This window comes from Tasmannia lanceolata, unplaced genomic scaffold, assembly GCF_043159265.1.
Source record: "Tasmannia lanceolata isolate RefF3 unplaced genomic scaffold, GAP_Taslan_0.1 ptg000026l, whole genome shotgun sequence".
Taxonomy (NCBI): Eukaryota; Viridiplantae; Streptophyta; class Magnoliopsida; order Canellales; family Winteraceae; genus Tasmannia; species Tasmannia lanceolata.
Window position 1 is genome coordinate 9,357,814 of NW_027518703.1, and position 17,100 is coordinate 9,374,913.

Genomic DNA, 17,100 nt, shown 5'->3' on the forward strand with positions numbered 1-17,100 from the left:
GACTTAGGAATACTCCACCCCAATTCATTTCAGTTTAGATTTTTCATAGTTCAACATAATATTACTATGCCTCATTCCAGTAATGCAGTAACGTGAATCTCTCTCGTGTTTTGTATGCCTTGTATTTTTGGTGGTTAGGGTTTAGGAAGACTCCACCCCAATTCATTTCAGCTTAGATTTTTCATAGTTCAACATTATATTACTATGTTGTTACGCAACGTGTTACCTCATTTCATGCAACGTGAATCTCTCTCTCTCTCTCATGACAAGTAGAGTTAGTACCATAGTCCTCTCTCTCTCTCTCTCTCTCTCTCTCTCTCTCTCATGTGACAAGTTGAGTTATTTGAAATTGTCGAAGGACGCCCCAAAAATTATGGTGGCTGAAAAGTGCGACGCGCCCTTTTAGATCTTTGAACCAGACGGGTCAACTCTATTTTTATAAAATACGTGCACTCATATTTATTTAAAAAAAATTCATTGCGGACCACATTATTCCATTATCCAGACCCTTCATTTGAAGGACCACATTGTAAATAGGCCTTTCCTAAATAAAATCATCTCTTTACGATGAATTCTAATTCTCTGATTCGTAAAGGTTGATCGGAGGGTTTGGATCATCCTATGGAGATGATTTTATGAGCGATGCCTCTTCACGTTGGGGCCCAACAAATGAGTGGTTTGGATCTTTGAACTAGGTAAGTCCATGTATTCTTTTAAAAATTACATACTTTTTATGGGGTCCACCTTCTCCAAGATCTAAATCATTTAGAGAAAGAGAGAGAGAGTAATGATCGTACCTTGTTGTATTTTTATTCTCTATAATTACAATCAATTTTAATATGAGAAAAAAAATAAACATAATTTGAGGAATGATAGATGCAAGCATGGTTTTAAATTTCGACCGAAATCCGACCGACACCGAAATGGGTAAAAACCGAAACGGTCATTTATTTCGGTCGAAATTTCATAGTTTCAGTCGAAATTTCGGTTTTTCTGAAATTTGACCCAAAAAATCTTTTTTTTTTTAATATATAATTTAATATTTCACTCATATTTCGGTCGAAATTTCAAATTTTCAAGGTCCAAGACCGGTACTGAAACTGAAATTTTAAACCTTGGATGCGAGGGCCCTCTTTATGCAATGGCTAATGAAGGGCCCTTGAATAGATCCACGTCATTAACTCCAACCGAATTCAGTTTCTCAACCGACTTTAGAAATGACGTGGATCTATTCAAGGGCCTTTCTCCGGCCCTTACATAAAGAGGGCCCTTGCATCTATCGTTCCTCACATAATTTTTATGCTAAATTTATCGTAAAAAGTTCGGCTTAGTATTTATGGAGTTTTAAAAAATATTTTCCCTTCGAATAGCTCTAGAAGCATGATTTTTTGCCTAAATTTTTTATTTTATATCCTATGATATTGCAATAATTTTAAATGTGAGAAAGCACAGAGCCTAGTTCTTTTAATGTTATCATTTTCAATGGCTAATTTGGAAATATTTTAAAGATTAGGGATTTATAGGCCAAAGTTCTATTCTAGAAAAATAAACAACCCATGTAAAATACTTATCCTTGGCGGTAGGGTGTAAACGAGCCGAGCCGAGCCGAGCTTGGCCAGGCTCGGCTCGGGTCGTTAAGCTCAAAAGCTCGGCTCGGCTCCGTCAGGCTCGGCTAGGCTCGCGAGCCTTACCGAGCTCGGGTTATATTAAGTTCGCACCCCTCATCTTCCCTGGACAGCCCTACTAGTGTAATTTGACTACTTTTTTTACACTATGGGGGGTGGTCCTAGTAACAAATGGGGTTCCAAAAATGAAGTGACATATTTTGCCCCCCCCCCCCTTCACTCCCTGGACAGCCCTTTTAATGTATATATTAATATATAATATATATATATATATATATTTAAATATATTAAATTCTTAACGAGCCTTAACGAGCCGAGCCGAGCCGAGCCGAGCCGAGCCTGGCCTAAATCGGGCTCGGCTTGTTAAGGATTCGAGCTTCCGAGCCCGAGCCAAAATTGACACCCTTACTTGGCGGCCATCATTCCATGGTTCATTATTCTCAAATGTCACTATTAAGAAATGATACCAGCACAACCATGTTTTAATAATTGCACAAACCTATCTTGTTGTATCTTTTTTAACAGACTTGTGAACGCTTTTTGGAACCTATAATGATGTTTGAGAGCTCTTTAAATAATAAAAGACAAGATGGTTTAGTGCAAATATCAAAACATGGTTGTGCTGATATCATTTCCCTAACTATTATATACAGTCAATGAGATTTGAAAACTTGCCAAAAAGACAAGAAGAAAGCAACATATATCGATTGAAATAATAATCCATCATTATCCCATAACAAATTACCTCAAAGTCCAAGTCAAGCACCTCTGGTCAATGTTCACACCGGTGCCTCTACCATTTTTAAACTATCTATATTTTGCAGGCCCTCTTACCCATCCCTTTCTTTCTCATTTCTTTCCCTTCTGCAAAGAGAAAACCATAGTTTATAAGGGGTGAACACTACACAGCTTCATACCCAACAACCTCTTCATCCTCTTTCTTCACAACCATGGCAACAGCTAGAGGCATACCAACCTTCGGATTATCGATGATCGTAGTGTTTTTGTTGATCGGAATTGCGAGATCGGACTTTGCTAGTGATAGTGCCGAGTGTGCCAATTCCCTAGCCCCTATCGCCCCTTGTCTTTCTTATGTACAGGGAGGTATAAAGGTGCCCACACCAGATTGTTGCACGGGTCTGGGGCAAGTCCTAGAGAAGAACAAGAAATGTATTTGCATCCTCATCAAGGATAGAGATGATCCACAACTCGGGTTTAAGATTAACGGCTCCCTAGCTGTCTATCTCCCCACCGCTTGCAATTCCTCTACAAACGCAAATATGACTCAATGCATAGGTAAGTACACATAATCATGGTTTAAAATTTCGATTTCGGTACCAGTTTTGGTCATTCCAAAAACCAAAATTTCGGCCGAAATTTTGTAACATATTTTTTCTTTTTCTAAATTACAATTTCTCGAAATATCGGAAAAGGCCGAAATTCGAAGAAATTTTCTGAAAAAGCTTTGAAGGAGAGAATATTTCTAAAATTTCCTACATTTTTGTACGCACGAATAAATATAGGGGAGTGATAAATCGACCCCAATTCCCTAAATATAACCTGGCCTATTTATATTATTTACTTACTTAACAATGCTTCTGATGAGACCCACTTGTGTTCATGGTAGATCTTCTACACTTGGTTCCACAGTCGGCAGAGGCTACGGTGTTCCAGCAATCTAATGGCACGCACACTTCTACTGGTAACATTTTTATTTTTTTTGAGGTGGGTTTTTGTGGAGTATTGATATTTCATGTGGGAAAAGACAGACAAAAAGGAGTGGAAAAGGTTAAAAGGGGGAGGGGCATATCTTTTACTAAATTTTGTTTGGTGGTTTTTTCAGGGAATGGGAACTCGACGGTTGTGAACAGTAGTCCGAGCAGCAGTGGTGGAACGAATGTGGGGAACAGTAATGGTGGGAGAAGTGATAAAGGGTGGCTTCTGAAGGATATAAGTGTTGGGGTTTGTATATTGTTTTCTGTATGCCTTGTGATTTTTAGTGGTTAGGAAGACTCCTAACCCATGCACTTCAATCTCAATTTTTCATAGAACTCTCTCTCAATACCTCATTAAAGTAGACAGCGTGCCGCACGCTTTTTACGTCAAATCACCTTATCAGGGGGTGAAAATATCATCGCCCTTGAAAAAGCTCGTAAACATTTTACATAAATTTTATGTAAATTCTTCAAATTTTACATGAATTCACAACCTTTTGCAAATTTTTAGAATTCATGTACGTTTGTAGAATTCACATAAATTTACGGAGTTCACAGTTTTCTGTGGGAATACACAATTTTCAATTTCTTGTGAATTCACCACTTCATTGTGTGTTGACCTTTTTTAGGCAAAGAAATAGTAACCTATGCATTGCTGTGGGCCTAAACCAAGCCCAGCTATAAATGGTAAGGATAGAAATCTTGGATAAGTTATTCCTTGGATTGGCAACCCTGATTGGATAATTTTTATCTTAAGAGAACCCTTGGGATTGGCTGCCCTGCTTGTACAATATAACCTCGTAAATGGAGGATAGCAATCCTATCTAAGGATAAAATAAACCCTATATTGCTATTCCCATTGAATGGGGCTGTTTTCTACAGGGATAGAAATCCTTGAATAAGATGTTTCTGGGATTTACTACCCTGATTGGATAATTCCATCTTGAATAAACCCCACGGATTGGCTACCCTGCCCATAATACAGAATTTACAGTGCAAGTTGTTTGCATGGAATTTTAAATTTTCGTACAACTTAACCATGTTTGTACTTTGTAGATGGCTTGCTACTCATATCAAGCAACTTAAACATGGGAGTATGATAGAAGCCACCATAATAGATACTAATAGGTGCAACCGTGCAAGTATACAAAAACAAACCATTAGCTATGAACTTTGAAGCATCTCAAATGTGGGAACAGTTGAAGCAGTTCATCGCGGCTCCGTCTCTGGAAAGGGAAAAAAATTGACAGACAATGAGACAGATTGCTAAGTATTGGCTGTGAAAAGGCATAAGAGAAAAGAAGATCCGCATGTAGCAGCATATCCAGACCTTAATGCCAATACACCCATTCACATCAAGCGTTGTAAGCGTGTTTGAGCAGAACTTTGAGAGCGTCTCTATGCACTTGTCGGTCACCCCAACAATTCCAAACAAACTGCATTTCACTTATAACATATTACTGATCTGTAAACCACATATAGAAAAGACTGAAAATCACCTTAAAGTTTACCTGAGAAACTCAAGAGAGGTGCAAGACTCTGCAATGGCTAATACTCCCAAGTCAGTGACACGTACACACCTGTTGAGATCACATATGCTTCAAAAATTTCATGGCTTGCATCTTTTCGTGACAAAAAATTGGTCATGGGAGATGTGAGCTTTAACTTACCATGTCAAATTCAGGGAGGCAAGATTCTTGCATTTGGCTATACAGCAAAGACCTTCATCAGATAGATTCTGGCATCAAAAGTTTCAATTATTAGTTTCAGGGTTTCAGCTAGTAAAGAAATTGTGACTTTTGAGTGTGGATCATGGATGTTTTCTGCAGCGCAATGTTACCTGTGAACCACAGAGATCTAAGAATCTCAGCTGAGGTAGTAATGCAATTTTTTTGTAAGCATTGTCCGTAAAGCTGCAAGCAAAACCCGCCTTTGTTTCATGATGAATGCTTGTTCAAGATTGCAAATAAAAGACCCTAAAGAAAATCATAGATGTGCATGCACCTAAATATGAACTGAACCAGAACAATAGTTTTGTTATTGTGTACCTCGAAAGGGCATAAAGGTTTAAACTTCGGAGGGAAGAACATTTGAGCAGTATCTGTTGCAATCCACCATCTGTTAGCTTGATGCACCTATAAGAACAATGAAAAGATTATACTACACTCATGCAATAGGCGGCCTGTGAAATGCCTTCTGCGATGGTCCCTAGCAAATCTCATATTATAAATACATGAGTGCAACAATGGTTGCCATTTTATTTGTCCCAGTTTGGAATGAAGCATATATTAGATCCCCTGCGGCCCTGCCAATAGATCATCAATACGAAACGTATTCTACTCCAAATGTGTATAATTATTTTGTGTTATGAAAATTGTCGCTGCCACTTGGGGTCTAGGAACCACCATTCAATCACATTGTGAGAACTGCAGCCACATCTCTGGAGCTGGCCCTTGGTGCGTCATTTCTACTCAGCCTTTCTTTTTCCAACAACATTCACTAGTTCTCTCTCTATACACTACCAACTCAACTCAACTCAACTAAACCTTTTTCTCAAACTAGTTGGGGTCGGCTAATGAATCCTTTAGAAAATTTTCATGAAGAAGGTGAAAGAATCTACCCAGCTCTGTACACTACCAAGTATGGAAAAATTTTGGCATGAAAATCACTTTGTATCCTTATTTTGCAGTAGTTTATATGCTATCTGGCAGGGGATATATTGGAAAATGAATCATCAATCATAATTCTGGCAGGGGATCTATTGGAAAATGAATCATCAATTACAATGGTTGGCCGGGGATCTATTATATACTTCATTCTAAACTGAGACAAGTAAAATGGCAGGGGATCTGTTATATGCCTTCTAAGATGGTCCCTAGCAAATCCCAAATTACAAATACATGAGTGCAAGTGCAACAATGGTTGCCAATTTACTTGTCCCAGTTTAGAATGAAGTATATAATACATCCCCTGCCAATAGATCTATTGGAAAATGAATCATCAATCTGGCAGGGGATCTATTGGAAAATGAATCATCAATCACAATTCTTCCACAGTGATACCATAATAAATAGGGAAATGATAAATGCGCCCCTTTTCATCACTAGGGACACCCAACAGCAGTGTATCAATGACTGCAGAGGGGCTGCTGATGTACTTCGCGTCAGAAGGATTCAACAGATTTGATTGCCACGTACACTGAAGTTTGGTGTCCCTAGTGATGAAAAGGGGCACATTTATCATTTCCCTAATAAATATTGAAGATTGAAACTATTCAAAATACACACACACACACACAGAGGAAAAGGTTTCCAAGGTATCGCGCAGCTTGAGCAGACCTCTATATACGCCATCTCCCATGTTGTTTGACTTCAACTCATCCAACCTTTTTTTTTTTTTTTTTTTGGTCCAACCTATTCATTCTATAGGACCTAACATAGGTAGGGTGTCCCTAAGAAATCATCTCCATAGGGTCATGGTATCTGTTGATTTGTGGAGTTTTAGAATGGACGGCTAGAAAGTGGGCTTCTTCAGATCGAGTGGTTAGGATGATTGTATGGAGATGGTTTGTTAGGAACACCCTATCTATGTGAGGTTCTATGGAATGAATGGGTTGGACGAGTCAAACAACATGGAGATGGTGTGTTTATAGTGGATTGCTCAGGCTGAGCTATAGCTCAAAAACCTCGCTATATATATATATGAGAAAACGGTTCCTACACATATGTGTAGAGAGTTCTCTACACACTAGCTTAAAATACAGTGGGGGCCCACATTGTTTGGGTGATCCAAGCCATCCATTTTAAAGGCCCTCACATAGATAGGGTGTCTACAAAAAATCAGATCCATAGGATCATCCCAACCCTATGATTTGTGGAGGTAAAATGGATGTCTTTAAACCTTCACAAATTAATCCATTTTTTGTCTCCACAGTTCGAATGGTTAGGATGATCCTATGGATCTGATTTTTGTGGACACCCTATCTATGTGAGGGCCTTAAAAATGAATGGTTTGGATCACCCAAATAATGTGGCCCCCACTGTATTTTAAGCTAGTGTGTAGATAACTTATCTACACATGTGTAGGAACCGTTTTCTCTCTCTCTCTCTCTCTCTCTCTCTCTCTCTCTCTCTCTATATATATATATATATATATATATATATATATATATATATGAGGAAAGTGTTTCTGCGCAGGTGCGTAGAGGAGATATCTGCGCACTAACCAATCCGGTGTAATTGTCATATTTAATTATTATTTTCTTTGTAATTGTCATACTTTGTCACCCTTGTTTAGTAATATTTCATTTAAAACTTATCATTTCTGTCACAGATCTAATAAACCGTAATGATTACTCTTTTGTTTTCTACTTTTTCTAGCAACATTTGCACCAATTTACTTCTTCCAATCTTTGCATCCGGACGGGCCACAAGCTGAGCAAGTGGAATCGGCGAAGGTGGCTAGCAAAGATTGGAAGAAGTAAATGGGTGCTATGTTATCGGCACTACTTATTTTGATGAGGTCACTCTTACTTTATTAAAAGTACGGTATGGACCGCATAGGATGATCCAAACCGTCCATTAGATGGGGCACAACCTTTTATTAAAAGTACGGTATAGACCGCAATATAGGATGATCCAAACCGTCCATTAGATGGGTTGTGGTCTGTTATCGGCACTACTTATTTTGATGAGGGCACTTACTTTATTAAAACGGTATGGACCGCAACATAGGATGATCCAAACCGTCCATTAGATGGGGCACAACCTTTTATTAAAAGTACGGTATGGACCGCAACATAGGATGATCCAAACCGTCCATTAGATGGGCCAAAACCCATATAGGTTGTGCCCCAAAAATCATTTCCGTAAGTTGATCCTAACCCTCGGATCTGAATGTTAGAGGGTTGATCCAACCACCTAACAATATTGAGGGTACCACCTTTCACTGTGAGATTGTCCATTTCTCTTCTTCTTGCCATCAATCACGGTTGCCATATAGGGGTGTGAATTTATTTTTCTCCTAAAAAAGCTAGTAAATTGAGACCTTTTTCTATTGCATTACGAATCAAGATTTCGCACCTAGTATACTTAATCAATGTCCTTGAAATCAAGTAAAAATCACATTTTTTTGCAACGAATCCTGTGAACCCAACTCAACTCAACAAAGCCATTGAGTTGGGTTCACAGGATTCGTTGCAAAAAAATGTGATTTTTACTTGATTTCAAGGACATTGATTAAGTATACTAGGTGCGAAATCTTGATTCGTAATGCAATAGAAAAAGGTCTCAATTTACTAGCTTTTTTAGGAGAAAAATAAATTCACACCCCTATATGGCAACCGTGATTGATGGCAAGAAGAAGAGAAATGGACAATCTCACAGTGAAAGGTGGTACCCTCAATATTGTTAGGTGGTTGGATCAACCCTCTAACATTCAGATCCGAGGGTTAGGATCAACTTACGGAAATGATTTTTGGGGCACAACCTATATGGGTTTTGGCCCATCTAATGGACGGTTTGGATCATCCTATGTTGCGGTCCATACCGTACTTTTAATAAAAGGTTGTGCCCCATCTAATGGACGGTTTGGATCATCCTATGTTGCGGTCCATACCGTTTTAATAAAGTAAGTGCCCTCATCAAAATAAGTAGTGCCGATAACAGACCACAACCCATCTAATGGACGGTTTGGATCATCCTATATTGCGGTCTATACCGTACTTTTAATAAAAGGTTGTGCCCCATCTAATGGACGGTTTGGATCATCCTATGCGGTCCATACCGTACTTTTAATAAAGTAAGAGTGACCTCATCAAAATAAGTAGTGCCGATAACATAGCACCCATTTACTTCTTCCAATCTTTGCTAGCCACCTTCGCCGATTCCACTTGCTCAGCTTGTGGCCCGTCCGGATGCAAAGATTGGAAGAAGTAAATTGGTGCAAATGTTGCTAGAAAAAGTAGAAAACAAAAGAGTAATCATTACGGTTTATTAGATCTGTGACAGAAATGATAAGTTTTAAATGAAATATTACTAAACAAGGGTGACAAAGTATGACAATTACAAAGAAAATAATAATTAAATATGACAATTACACCGGATTGGTTAGTGCGCAGATATCTCCTCTACGCACCTGCGCAGAAACACTTTCCTCTATATATATATATATATATATATATATGAGGAAACTGTTGGTGAGCTTAAGCTCACCAAACTTATGGTGAGCTAGCTTGCCCAATCACATGGGGGCCCACTTTGTTAGGATGATCCAAACCATTCATTTGAAAGTCCCTTACATAGATGGGGGGTGTACCAAAAATCAGCTCCATAGGATCATCCTAACCCCTCCATTTGTGGAGGAGAAAAATGGACAGACACAAATTTGCCCCATTTTTGTCCTCCACAAATGGAGGGGTTAGGATGATCCTATGGAGCTGATTTTTGGTACACCCCCTATCTATGATAAGGCCTTGCAAATGAATGGTTTGGATCATCCTAACAAAGTGGGCCCCCATGTGATTGGGCAAGCTAGCTCACCATAAGTTTGGTGACAGTTTCCTCTATATATATATATATATATATATATATATATATATATATATATATATATATATCGAAGATTGAAGAAAATAATATGGAGAGAAGTTTTTCTTTCTATTGACCTTGGAAGACATGTTTAAACATTAGTAGGGAATTAAAGGTACAATTATAAATAATAAAGGGAAGTAATATATCAGTCCCTTTTTTTACTTGGGACAGCCCCGTCTAGTTATGACTACTCTTTTCCACTGGAAGGGGCTGCCTCAAGTAGAAAAAAGGGACGAATATATCATTTCCCACAATACAATAAGCTTAGTGTATGGAAAATCAAGGAAAACAGGTATGACTATCACAGTGCTTTATCCTCCTCTTCTTCAATAAAAGAATACATCAGCAGTTATTTAAGAAGTGGAACTAATTACAACTGATGGATATATTTGATTACTTTCAAAGCTTAGATCATTTAGGCATTGAATTTGCATACCTTGTTAAATTCAGTATTTCCAATTCTTGGTAATTGTCAGCAATCAAGTGCAAACTTTGATCTAAAATATTCTGCAAGTAAACACACCAAAATAAATTAATCAGAAAACATGCCTCAAGATAAACATATCTTAAGATTTACCAGTCAGGAGATAAATATGGGAACCATTACAAGAAAATATTTGGTAGTTAAGTAGTTTTGCATTCTACATATGAGTAGACAGAAAGCTTCTTAGCATGTTACAATGTTGTCAATAAACCCCTACACAGTACCTCATCAGCTTTTATAATGTATTGCATGCATCAAGTTACATATTTTATGCGCCTAAAGCTGTTTTGATTGTGGAAAGTAGCTTATATACACACCTTTGTAGTGTATAAAGTCATGCAGTTTGGGACTTTGGCATAGTATATGTTGTGTATATACCATAGTTGTCGAAATGAGAAGCAACGTGGGAAGCATAAGCAAAAAGATGGGATCTAAAAAAGAGAAAATATGGGAAGCATAATATCACTGAGGAAGTAATGGGAAAGTAAAGAGGAGACATGTGGGAAGCGTCAAGTGAAAATTATGCATGTAATAAGCTTCATTGAAAGTGAATGAGAAGCACGTAAAAAAGGAGATGGTTATAGTAAGTTAGGAGGATGGGTTCGTGTAGGTTAGGATTACAATTAGTCAAAGAGGACTTCACGGCTAACTAGAATTACAAGTTTCAGGGATTTAGAGTTTTACAAGCTTGATGTCTTACTTATTTAGAGATAACATTAAGTTCACGAAAAAAAATATCAAATAAGTTCTATTTGAAACTTAAAATCAGTTTTTTTAAGTTTTAAATATACTCTGTTTCTAAATAGACACCTTTTCTTGGTAGGTAAGCTGGGATCGAACCTCGCGACATTAGAGCTTGCCTCTCCTCTATTTTCATCTCCTTCACTTCTCAACGTACAACAATCTTGACAGTTATCACATCATATCAGTAGCGTAACAGATGTTCACTCCAACAGTGTTCTTATGAATACTTGAAGGAATAAAGATGGTGGATTACTCATCCATAGTGGAAGGAATGAACATGATAAACATACTGGACAAGTGGTGGTCCACTGTATCATAAGTAATAAAAAAACAATAATCGCTATTGCTTTTTAGATACAATTTTCGTCAGAAATTATTGGGTAATGAATGGGATTTTAGGAAGCTCTAATATCACGACTCATGGTCAAGCAACAAGCATCTCAACTTATCTACTAGGTAAAACAACTTAAAAAGTGAAAGGTTTCGTTCTATTATGAAGAACTCAAGACATGACAAACATGTGTTTGCATGGAGAGCCAAGTTAACAATGAATCACAATGGTTCTGCGGTTTTCCATTTGTCTGAGAAATTATATATCTCTTTACATGCCTGTGAAAATAAGTCAACTGCTATAAATGAAAGGTCCATCTTTTGAAGCTTTGGGTAATGGTGCTAGGGAGAAGAATCTCCCCTTACCCATTTGATTACATTGGCTAACTTGATCCAAAGAACCACAAGTAATTTTTTGCAAGGAGTTTAATTCCCTCCCTTATGGAAAGGATCTCCCCCACCATTGCATTGGTTAAGCAATTTTGGTCCTGCACGGGCAAAGATCACCACGCCATCTTCATAAGAGAAGATTCAACCATATCATCAAGCCAAAGCAAAGAGAAGTATCCAACAAGGCACACCGTCATTGAAAATAGGTGGTTGCACCTTTAGTTGATCACTTGATCCACACCATCAGCCTCTGATTAGACAATCCCAACCATCAAAAGATCCTGCAAATGTATGATGAAAAGAAAATTCCCATGCAATGGCCCAAAAATACATTTACCAGATGGTTAGGATCATCCAATCAAAGCAATTTTTGCACAGGCAATCCAAGGTGGGATTTACCAGGTGGATTGTCTGATCAATGGAAGGTGGGGGTCCACCTATTTGCAAGACAGGAATGCATCATCATATTATCACAGGATGCCCCTCATTGTATCATTTCTCTTATGCTATATTTTATGTTTGCCCAGCTGACTTATTGACTCAAGGGTGATGTGACTTGAGCTCAATTTTCGAAGAGGATCATTTTATTAGGTTTGGAATCAAGCATTTCAACCGCCCAAACTCAGAATATCATTTTTTGTGCTTTAGAAGAAAATAGAAAATCTAATAAAATTAGACTTCACAATTTATCCTTCTTCAACAAGTGGCATGCTTTATTGATGAACGAGAGAACGAGTATAGAAAGGGAAGACGTGGAAAAACTAAGAAGCCTTACAAAAGTTGCTACCTTGAGAGTTACAAGAACCCCTCAACGAGGAAATCAACAATTTAAAGCAAGCAAAAATGCATCAAATTCCATCATTCAATAATAAAATTAACATCTTTCATCTGCAGTTCTGCACTGATGTGAGAAGTAACTAATAATCATGGAGAATTGAAAAGAAGAAGATAGAAAAGATATGATCTATCATACTCTAATACCTTCATTTCAAAAAAAGAAAAATCATACTCTATTACCTACATAACTTCAAAATGTTTTGTTTTCAGCCATAAATTTCTAATTAACTTAAAATTTAGATTTGGAACTGCAAGCTGATATAAACGAGAATACTCAGACACCAAGGTATCTTCATCAACTAATTAAATATGTGGAGTATGCTAGTCTGCATAAAAACAACTGAATAATAAAATATGTTTATGCATTAATAACACTCAGTTGGTGGCCAACTGCGATAGTTAGAACTTACAAGGATACCACCAAAATTCCCAAGACAAAAAACAAAAAACAGCAAATGATGTTTATACCTTACATCCGCTCAGGTTCAAATCAATTATCCCTTTGCAGTTCTTCACAAGATGCTTTATACCTAAATCTGTTACCCTGAGCTCAGTTCATATCCTAACATATTAGTAGCAATGACGATAATTGTCTCTTAGAGACTATTGATTTTTTAACACAACATAAGTTACAAGTAAATAAGATAAATTTATCTTAAAGACTGCATTGAAAGCATCATAAGTAACCATATAAAACAGGTAAGATTGGTATTACCTTACATTCCAATAGATAGAGAAGGCCTTGAGTTTTGGGCAAGCACTAGTCACAGCCTCAATTCCATTATCAGAGATCTTCTGGCAGCCATTCAGATTTAGAGACTGCAAGTCTTGAAGTGACCCCATACACTGACAATTCACAACAATCACTACATGACAGAATATTTAGAGAATAAAAGGAAAATCTTTCCAATGTTATAATGGTAAACCATATTCTAGAGCAATTCTTGTTATACACTATTGGCTTCGTGAACCAAGCCAAATGTTGTTATATTTTTCTTAAGGGAAATGATATACATACTCCCTGTTTAGATAATGGCACTCCACACTTTATTAACCGCTTCTCTAATTGGCTATCGGGAGCATCTTAGGAATTGTAACACCCTTTAAAGAAAATTAGAAAAGTGTAAAGTAAAGATCGGAGTGCCACTATTGAAACAACAAAATGCCGATATCAATTCCCTCATCTTAAATGTACTAGATTTTCGTTTATTCTTGCTCCAGTCTTGTTTGTCATGATCTACTTGTTTATAAAGGGACTTAAAATCAGAAACACTAAAACATAATACTAAGGCCCTGTTCATTTTAGATTTTGACAACCGATTGTGAGTCCAAAACCGGTTATTGGACCCAAAATTATACGTGATTTTGAGTCCAATAATTGGTTTTGGACTCACAATCGGTTGTCAAAATCTAAAACAAACAGGGACTAATATTTTATTTTATTTTGTTGAGTGGGACAGAATACAAAAAATACTTGAATAATAATGACCTGTTGAAAAAATCACGACACTGAAAAAGAATACATGCATGTAAGATAGGCAGAAGAAAGTGACTGATAAAAGAGAGAATCTAATACTAAGATGCCCAGCAAAAGTACAGCAGCTAGAAATACAATGGATGACTGCATTGGGCCTGCTTTCTCATTAGTAAGAGATGATCAAATGACGAAACTCAATTCACACTTATAGAGGAATACTAACAACTACGATAAGACTAGAGAACATGGCAAGTAAGATGATAACTTCTGACAACCAATACAAGGATAAAACAAGTGTAAGGAATAGATAGAATTTTATAGATGGCAGGGGCGGAGCCAGGAATTTACACTTGGGGAGGGGGGGCGGACTAATTTCCACTGGTTTGCATTGGTCATTGGGGGTCCAAGGCCATTAAACTATCCAAGCATGCATGTGCATGCCAATGATGCCATGACCCATAAAAGGGATTTTGCTAGTCATTGGGGGGGGGCACGGCCCCCCTCATGCTATATGTGCCTCCGCCCCTGATAGATGGTATAAACATCAAATGATCAAAAGACAAAGTAAGAAATGGATGCTAAAAGGGCAACATGAGAGGTGGCGAACTCCATACAAGAGAAACCGTCATCCTTGATGGATGAGAGAAGGGGATGATTTTTGAAGGAAATCAGAGGAGAAATCCTACATGGTTGAGATTGGGCATGGGTTTTGAGTAAGCAATGATTTTTTGCAGTTCACCTTAAATGGGTGAACAAGGAGTATTTTGCAAGGTGAGGGCATAATTACTAAGTACATTGGAAAACCTGGTAAAGGGTACGAGTACACAATAGGCAGTAAAGACCTCCTTCAAACCATGGTACATGGGGGTAGGACCAGTTTGGTATTATATATTGTTCAAGAATGGGTTATATACATATATACATACGTATTATATAGTCTATTCGCACCACTTTATGCAGTAAGGCTTCCTAACCCCACCAGGGGAATCCTTAACAACTACACGCCATTGAACTCGGGCTTCGGCATTCTATGTAGCCTGACCTTTATAATTGAACAGAAACGAGTATATAACCAACATTTTCATCTTTTATGTTGAATGTGTAATATTTCACCGATAGTATATATTGTGTGGCCCCAAAGACCTACAAAAAAAGCTCTTTTACACTTCTGCGACCTTTGAACAAAAAATTGAAATTGTGTGTGTGTGTGTGTGTGTGTGTGTGTGAAGTTTTTGGTTTGAAATTTATCATGCCATTATGATTTTCAAGTAAATTCCAGCCAGTTGCTAACTTGCTACACATCATTACAGACTTCAACTGAATAAATAGGTTCAACAACAACTTCCGTATTTGCAAGGTATAAGTACGTAAAAGAAGAATTCAGAGACCCAAATCAATGTGCTTAGAAGATTATCATTGAAAAAAAAGTATAAAAGAGAGGAAATCATGTATGCCAAAGGAGAAGTAGGTCTTTGTGCTGTAATGGTGCATTGAGCCTACTCTATTGTGTCTTTCAATTGTTCTAACTAAATAAGTGAACTCGGAAAATCAAGAACAATCGAATCCCATAAAATTTACAGTGTTACCTTGCTTCTAAGCACAGTAAGATGTTTATCTTCAATATCTTGCGCAAACTCAAGAATTATCTCCTTAATATAGCGGTATCTGGTCTGAAAAATAAAACCCAAAGATCATCAACATTGAACTATCACTGATATGCCAATCAATTTGAATTAGCTAATGCTAGCTTATTCAGCAAGAGAGAGATATAACTGACCAGTGAAAGAGCAGCAATCAGTCGATCGCCAGCATTACTCATTTCATGCAAATCAAGGGACTATAAAATAAACAATCACAGAGTATCATTAGAAATTATATTGGGTTGAGACTAATTGCTTTTGAGAATAAGTGATGAGTGTGACCATTAGTTTCTGAGAGTCAACAAAGGTTTCTCAAGAAGAAAACAGGATCATATGCTATTATAACTAGACAATATTATTTATCATATCACAATTTGGGTATCTTCATCTTTGAATGAATTGCCCACCTCATTAAAAAAAAGGCAATAATAAAGAAAAAGGGGTGTTTGGAGAGAATTTGAGGATGAAAGCAAAGGGGTGTTTTTTTATAGGTGAGCTGGGTTGAACCCATGACCTCATGATTTTTACAACAGAGGTCACTCAAGAAGAAAACAGTATCATATGCTATTATATCTGCATCTTCATATGAATTGCCCATTTCATTACAAAAAGAAAACAGGATCATATGTTATTATAAGTTTATAACTAGACAAGAGTATAACATCATATTACAATTTGGGTTTCTGCATCCTTGAATGAATTGCACATTTCATTCCAAAAAGAGAGAAAAAAAAAGATGGGGAAGAGAAGACCTGCCAGAGAGGTGGATGGGACACGAGTGTTCGATAACACCATGGGCTGACGAGCAATAGGGAAATGGCATCTCTCTGTGGAACCCTGGTGCTCACTATCTGAAACACCAGAGGCACAGTCACCTTGTTCCATTCCTCTTCCTCTTCCTGTTTCTCTTCCATTCTCCTGTGTATTTTCATTTCCCCGGGCCAACCCTCTATTTAAGGGTGTTAATGGACCCAGACGGTCCGATGGACCACCCGAATCCTGACTTAAACGGACAGGATTTAGACATCCTACCATGATCCGTGGACACATTTCGGGACCCTCTTGTAGGATCCGGAACTATTACGGAACGGACCTAGACAACTAACAATTAGGGCTGCAACTTGGGTCCGCATAGACCCGACCCGAAAATAACATGGGTCGTGTTTAGAAATCATGGGTCTTGAGTAGGATCGGGTTTTAAATTGGAAAACCTGACTCAATCTTGGGGTAGGACCAGGTTTATAGAAAAAAACCTGAAACCTACCCGA

At 37.7% G+C, this 17,100-nt stretch overlaps 2 protein-coding genes and 1 long non-coding RNA gene across 5 annotated transcripts; 1 reads left to right on the forward strand and 2 right to left on the reverse strand.

Moving 5' to 3' along the window:
- Positions 1–2,315: 2,315 nt before the first annotated feature.
- LOC143858657 (uncharacterized) lies at positions 2,316–3,623 on the reverse strand. The gene is made up of 2 exons (XR_013238989.1): positions 3,212–3,623; positions 2,316–2,891 (listed from the first exon to the last, which is right to left on the reverse strand). It is a non-coding gene; the product is annotated as an uncharacterized LOC143858657 (long non-coding RNA).
- On the forward strand, positions 2,409–3,676 carry LOC143858656 (non-specific lipid transfer protein GPI-anchored 6-like). The gene is made up of 3 exons (XM_077369356.1): positions 2,409–2,921; positions 3,253–3,327; positions 3,469–3,676. Exons 1-3 carry the CDS (start codon positions 2,576–2,578, stop codon positions 3,630–3,632), a joined length of 585 nt encoding a protein of 194 aa, XP_077225471.1. The 5' UTR covers positions 2,409–2,575; the 3' UTR covers positions 3,633–3,676.
- Positions 3,677–4,327: 651 nt separating this feature from the next.
- Positions 4,328–16,765, reverse strand: LOC143858570 (F-box protein At3g58530-like). 3 transcript variants are annotated; one of them, XM_077369236.1, is made up of 12 exons: positions 16,589–16,765; positions 15,970–16,029; positions 15,779–15,862; positions 13,431–13,561; positions 13,184–13,259; positions 10,367–10,437; positions 5,389–5,475; positions 5,181–5,253; positions 5,011–5,078; positions 4,852–4,920; positions 4,671–4,776; positions 4,328–4,566 (listed from the first exon to the last, which is right to left on the reverse strand). In XM_077369236.1, the coding sequence occupies exons 1-12, from the start codon at positions 16,715–16,717 to the stop codon at positions 4,501–4,503; spliced, it is 1,020 nt and encodes a 339-aa protein (XP_077225351.1). In that variant the 5' UTR covers positions 16,718–16,765; the 3' UTR covers positions 4,328–4,500. The 3 variants fall into 3 exon arrangements, with proteins under 3 accessions (XP_077225351.1, XP_077225350.1, XP_077225352.1); XM_077369235.1 differs by having other exon boundaries at positions 16,585–16,765; XM_077369237.1 differs by lacking the exon at positions 15,970–16,029 and having other exon boundaries at positions 15,779–15,857; positions 16,585–16,765.
- Positions 16,766–17,100: the final 335 nt, after the last annotated feature.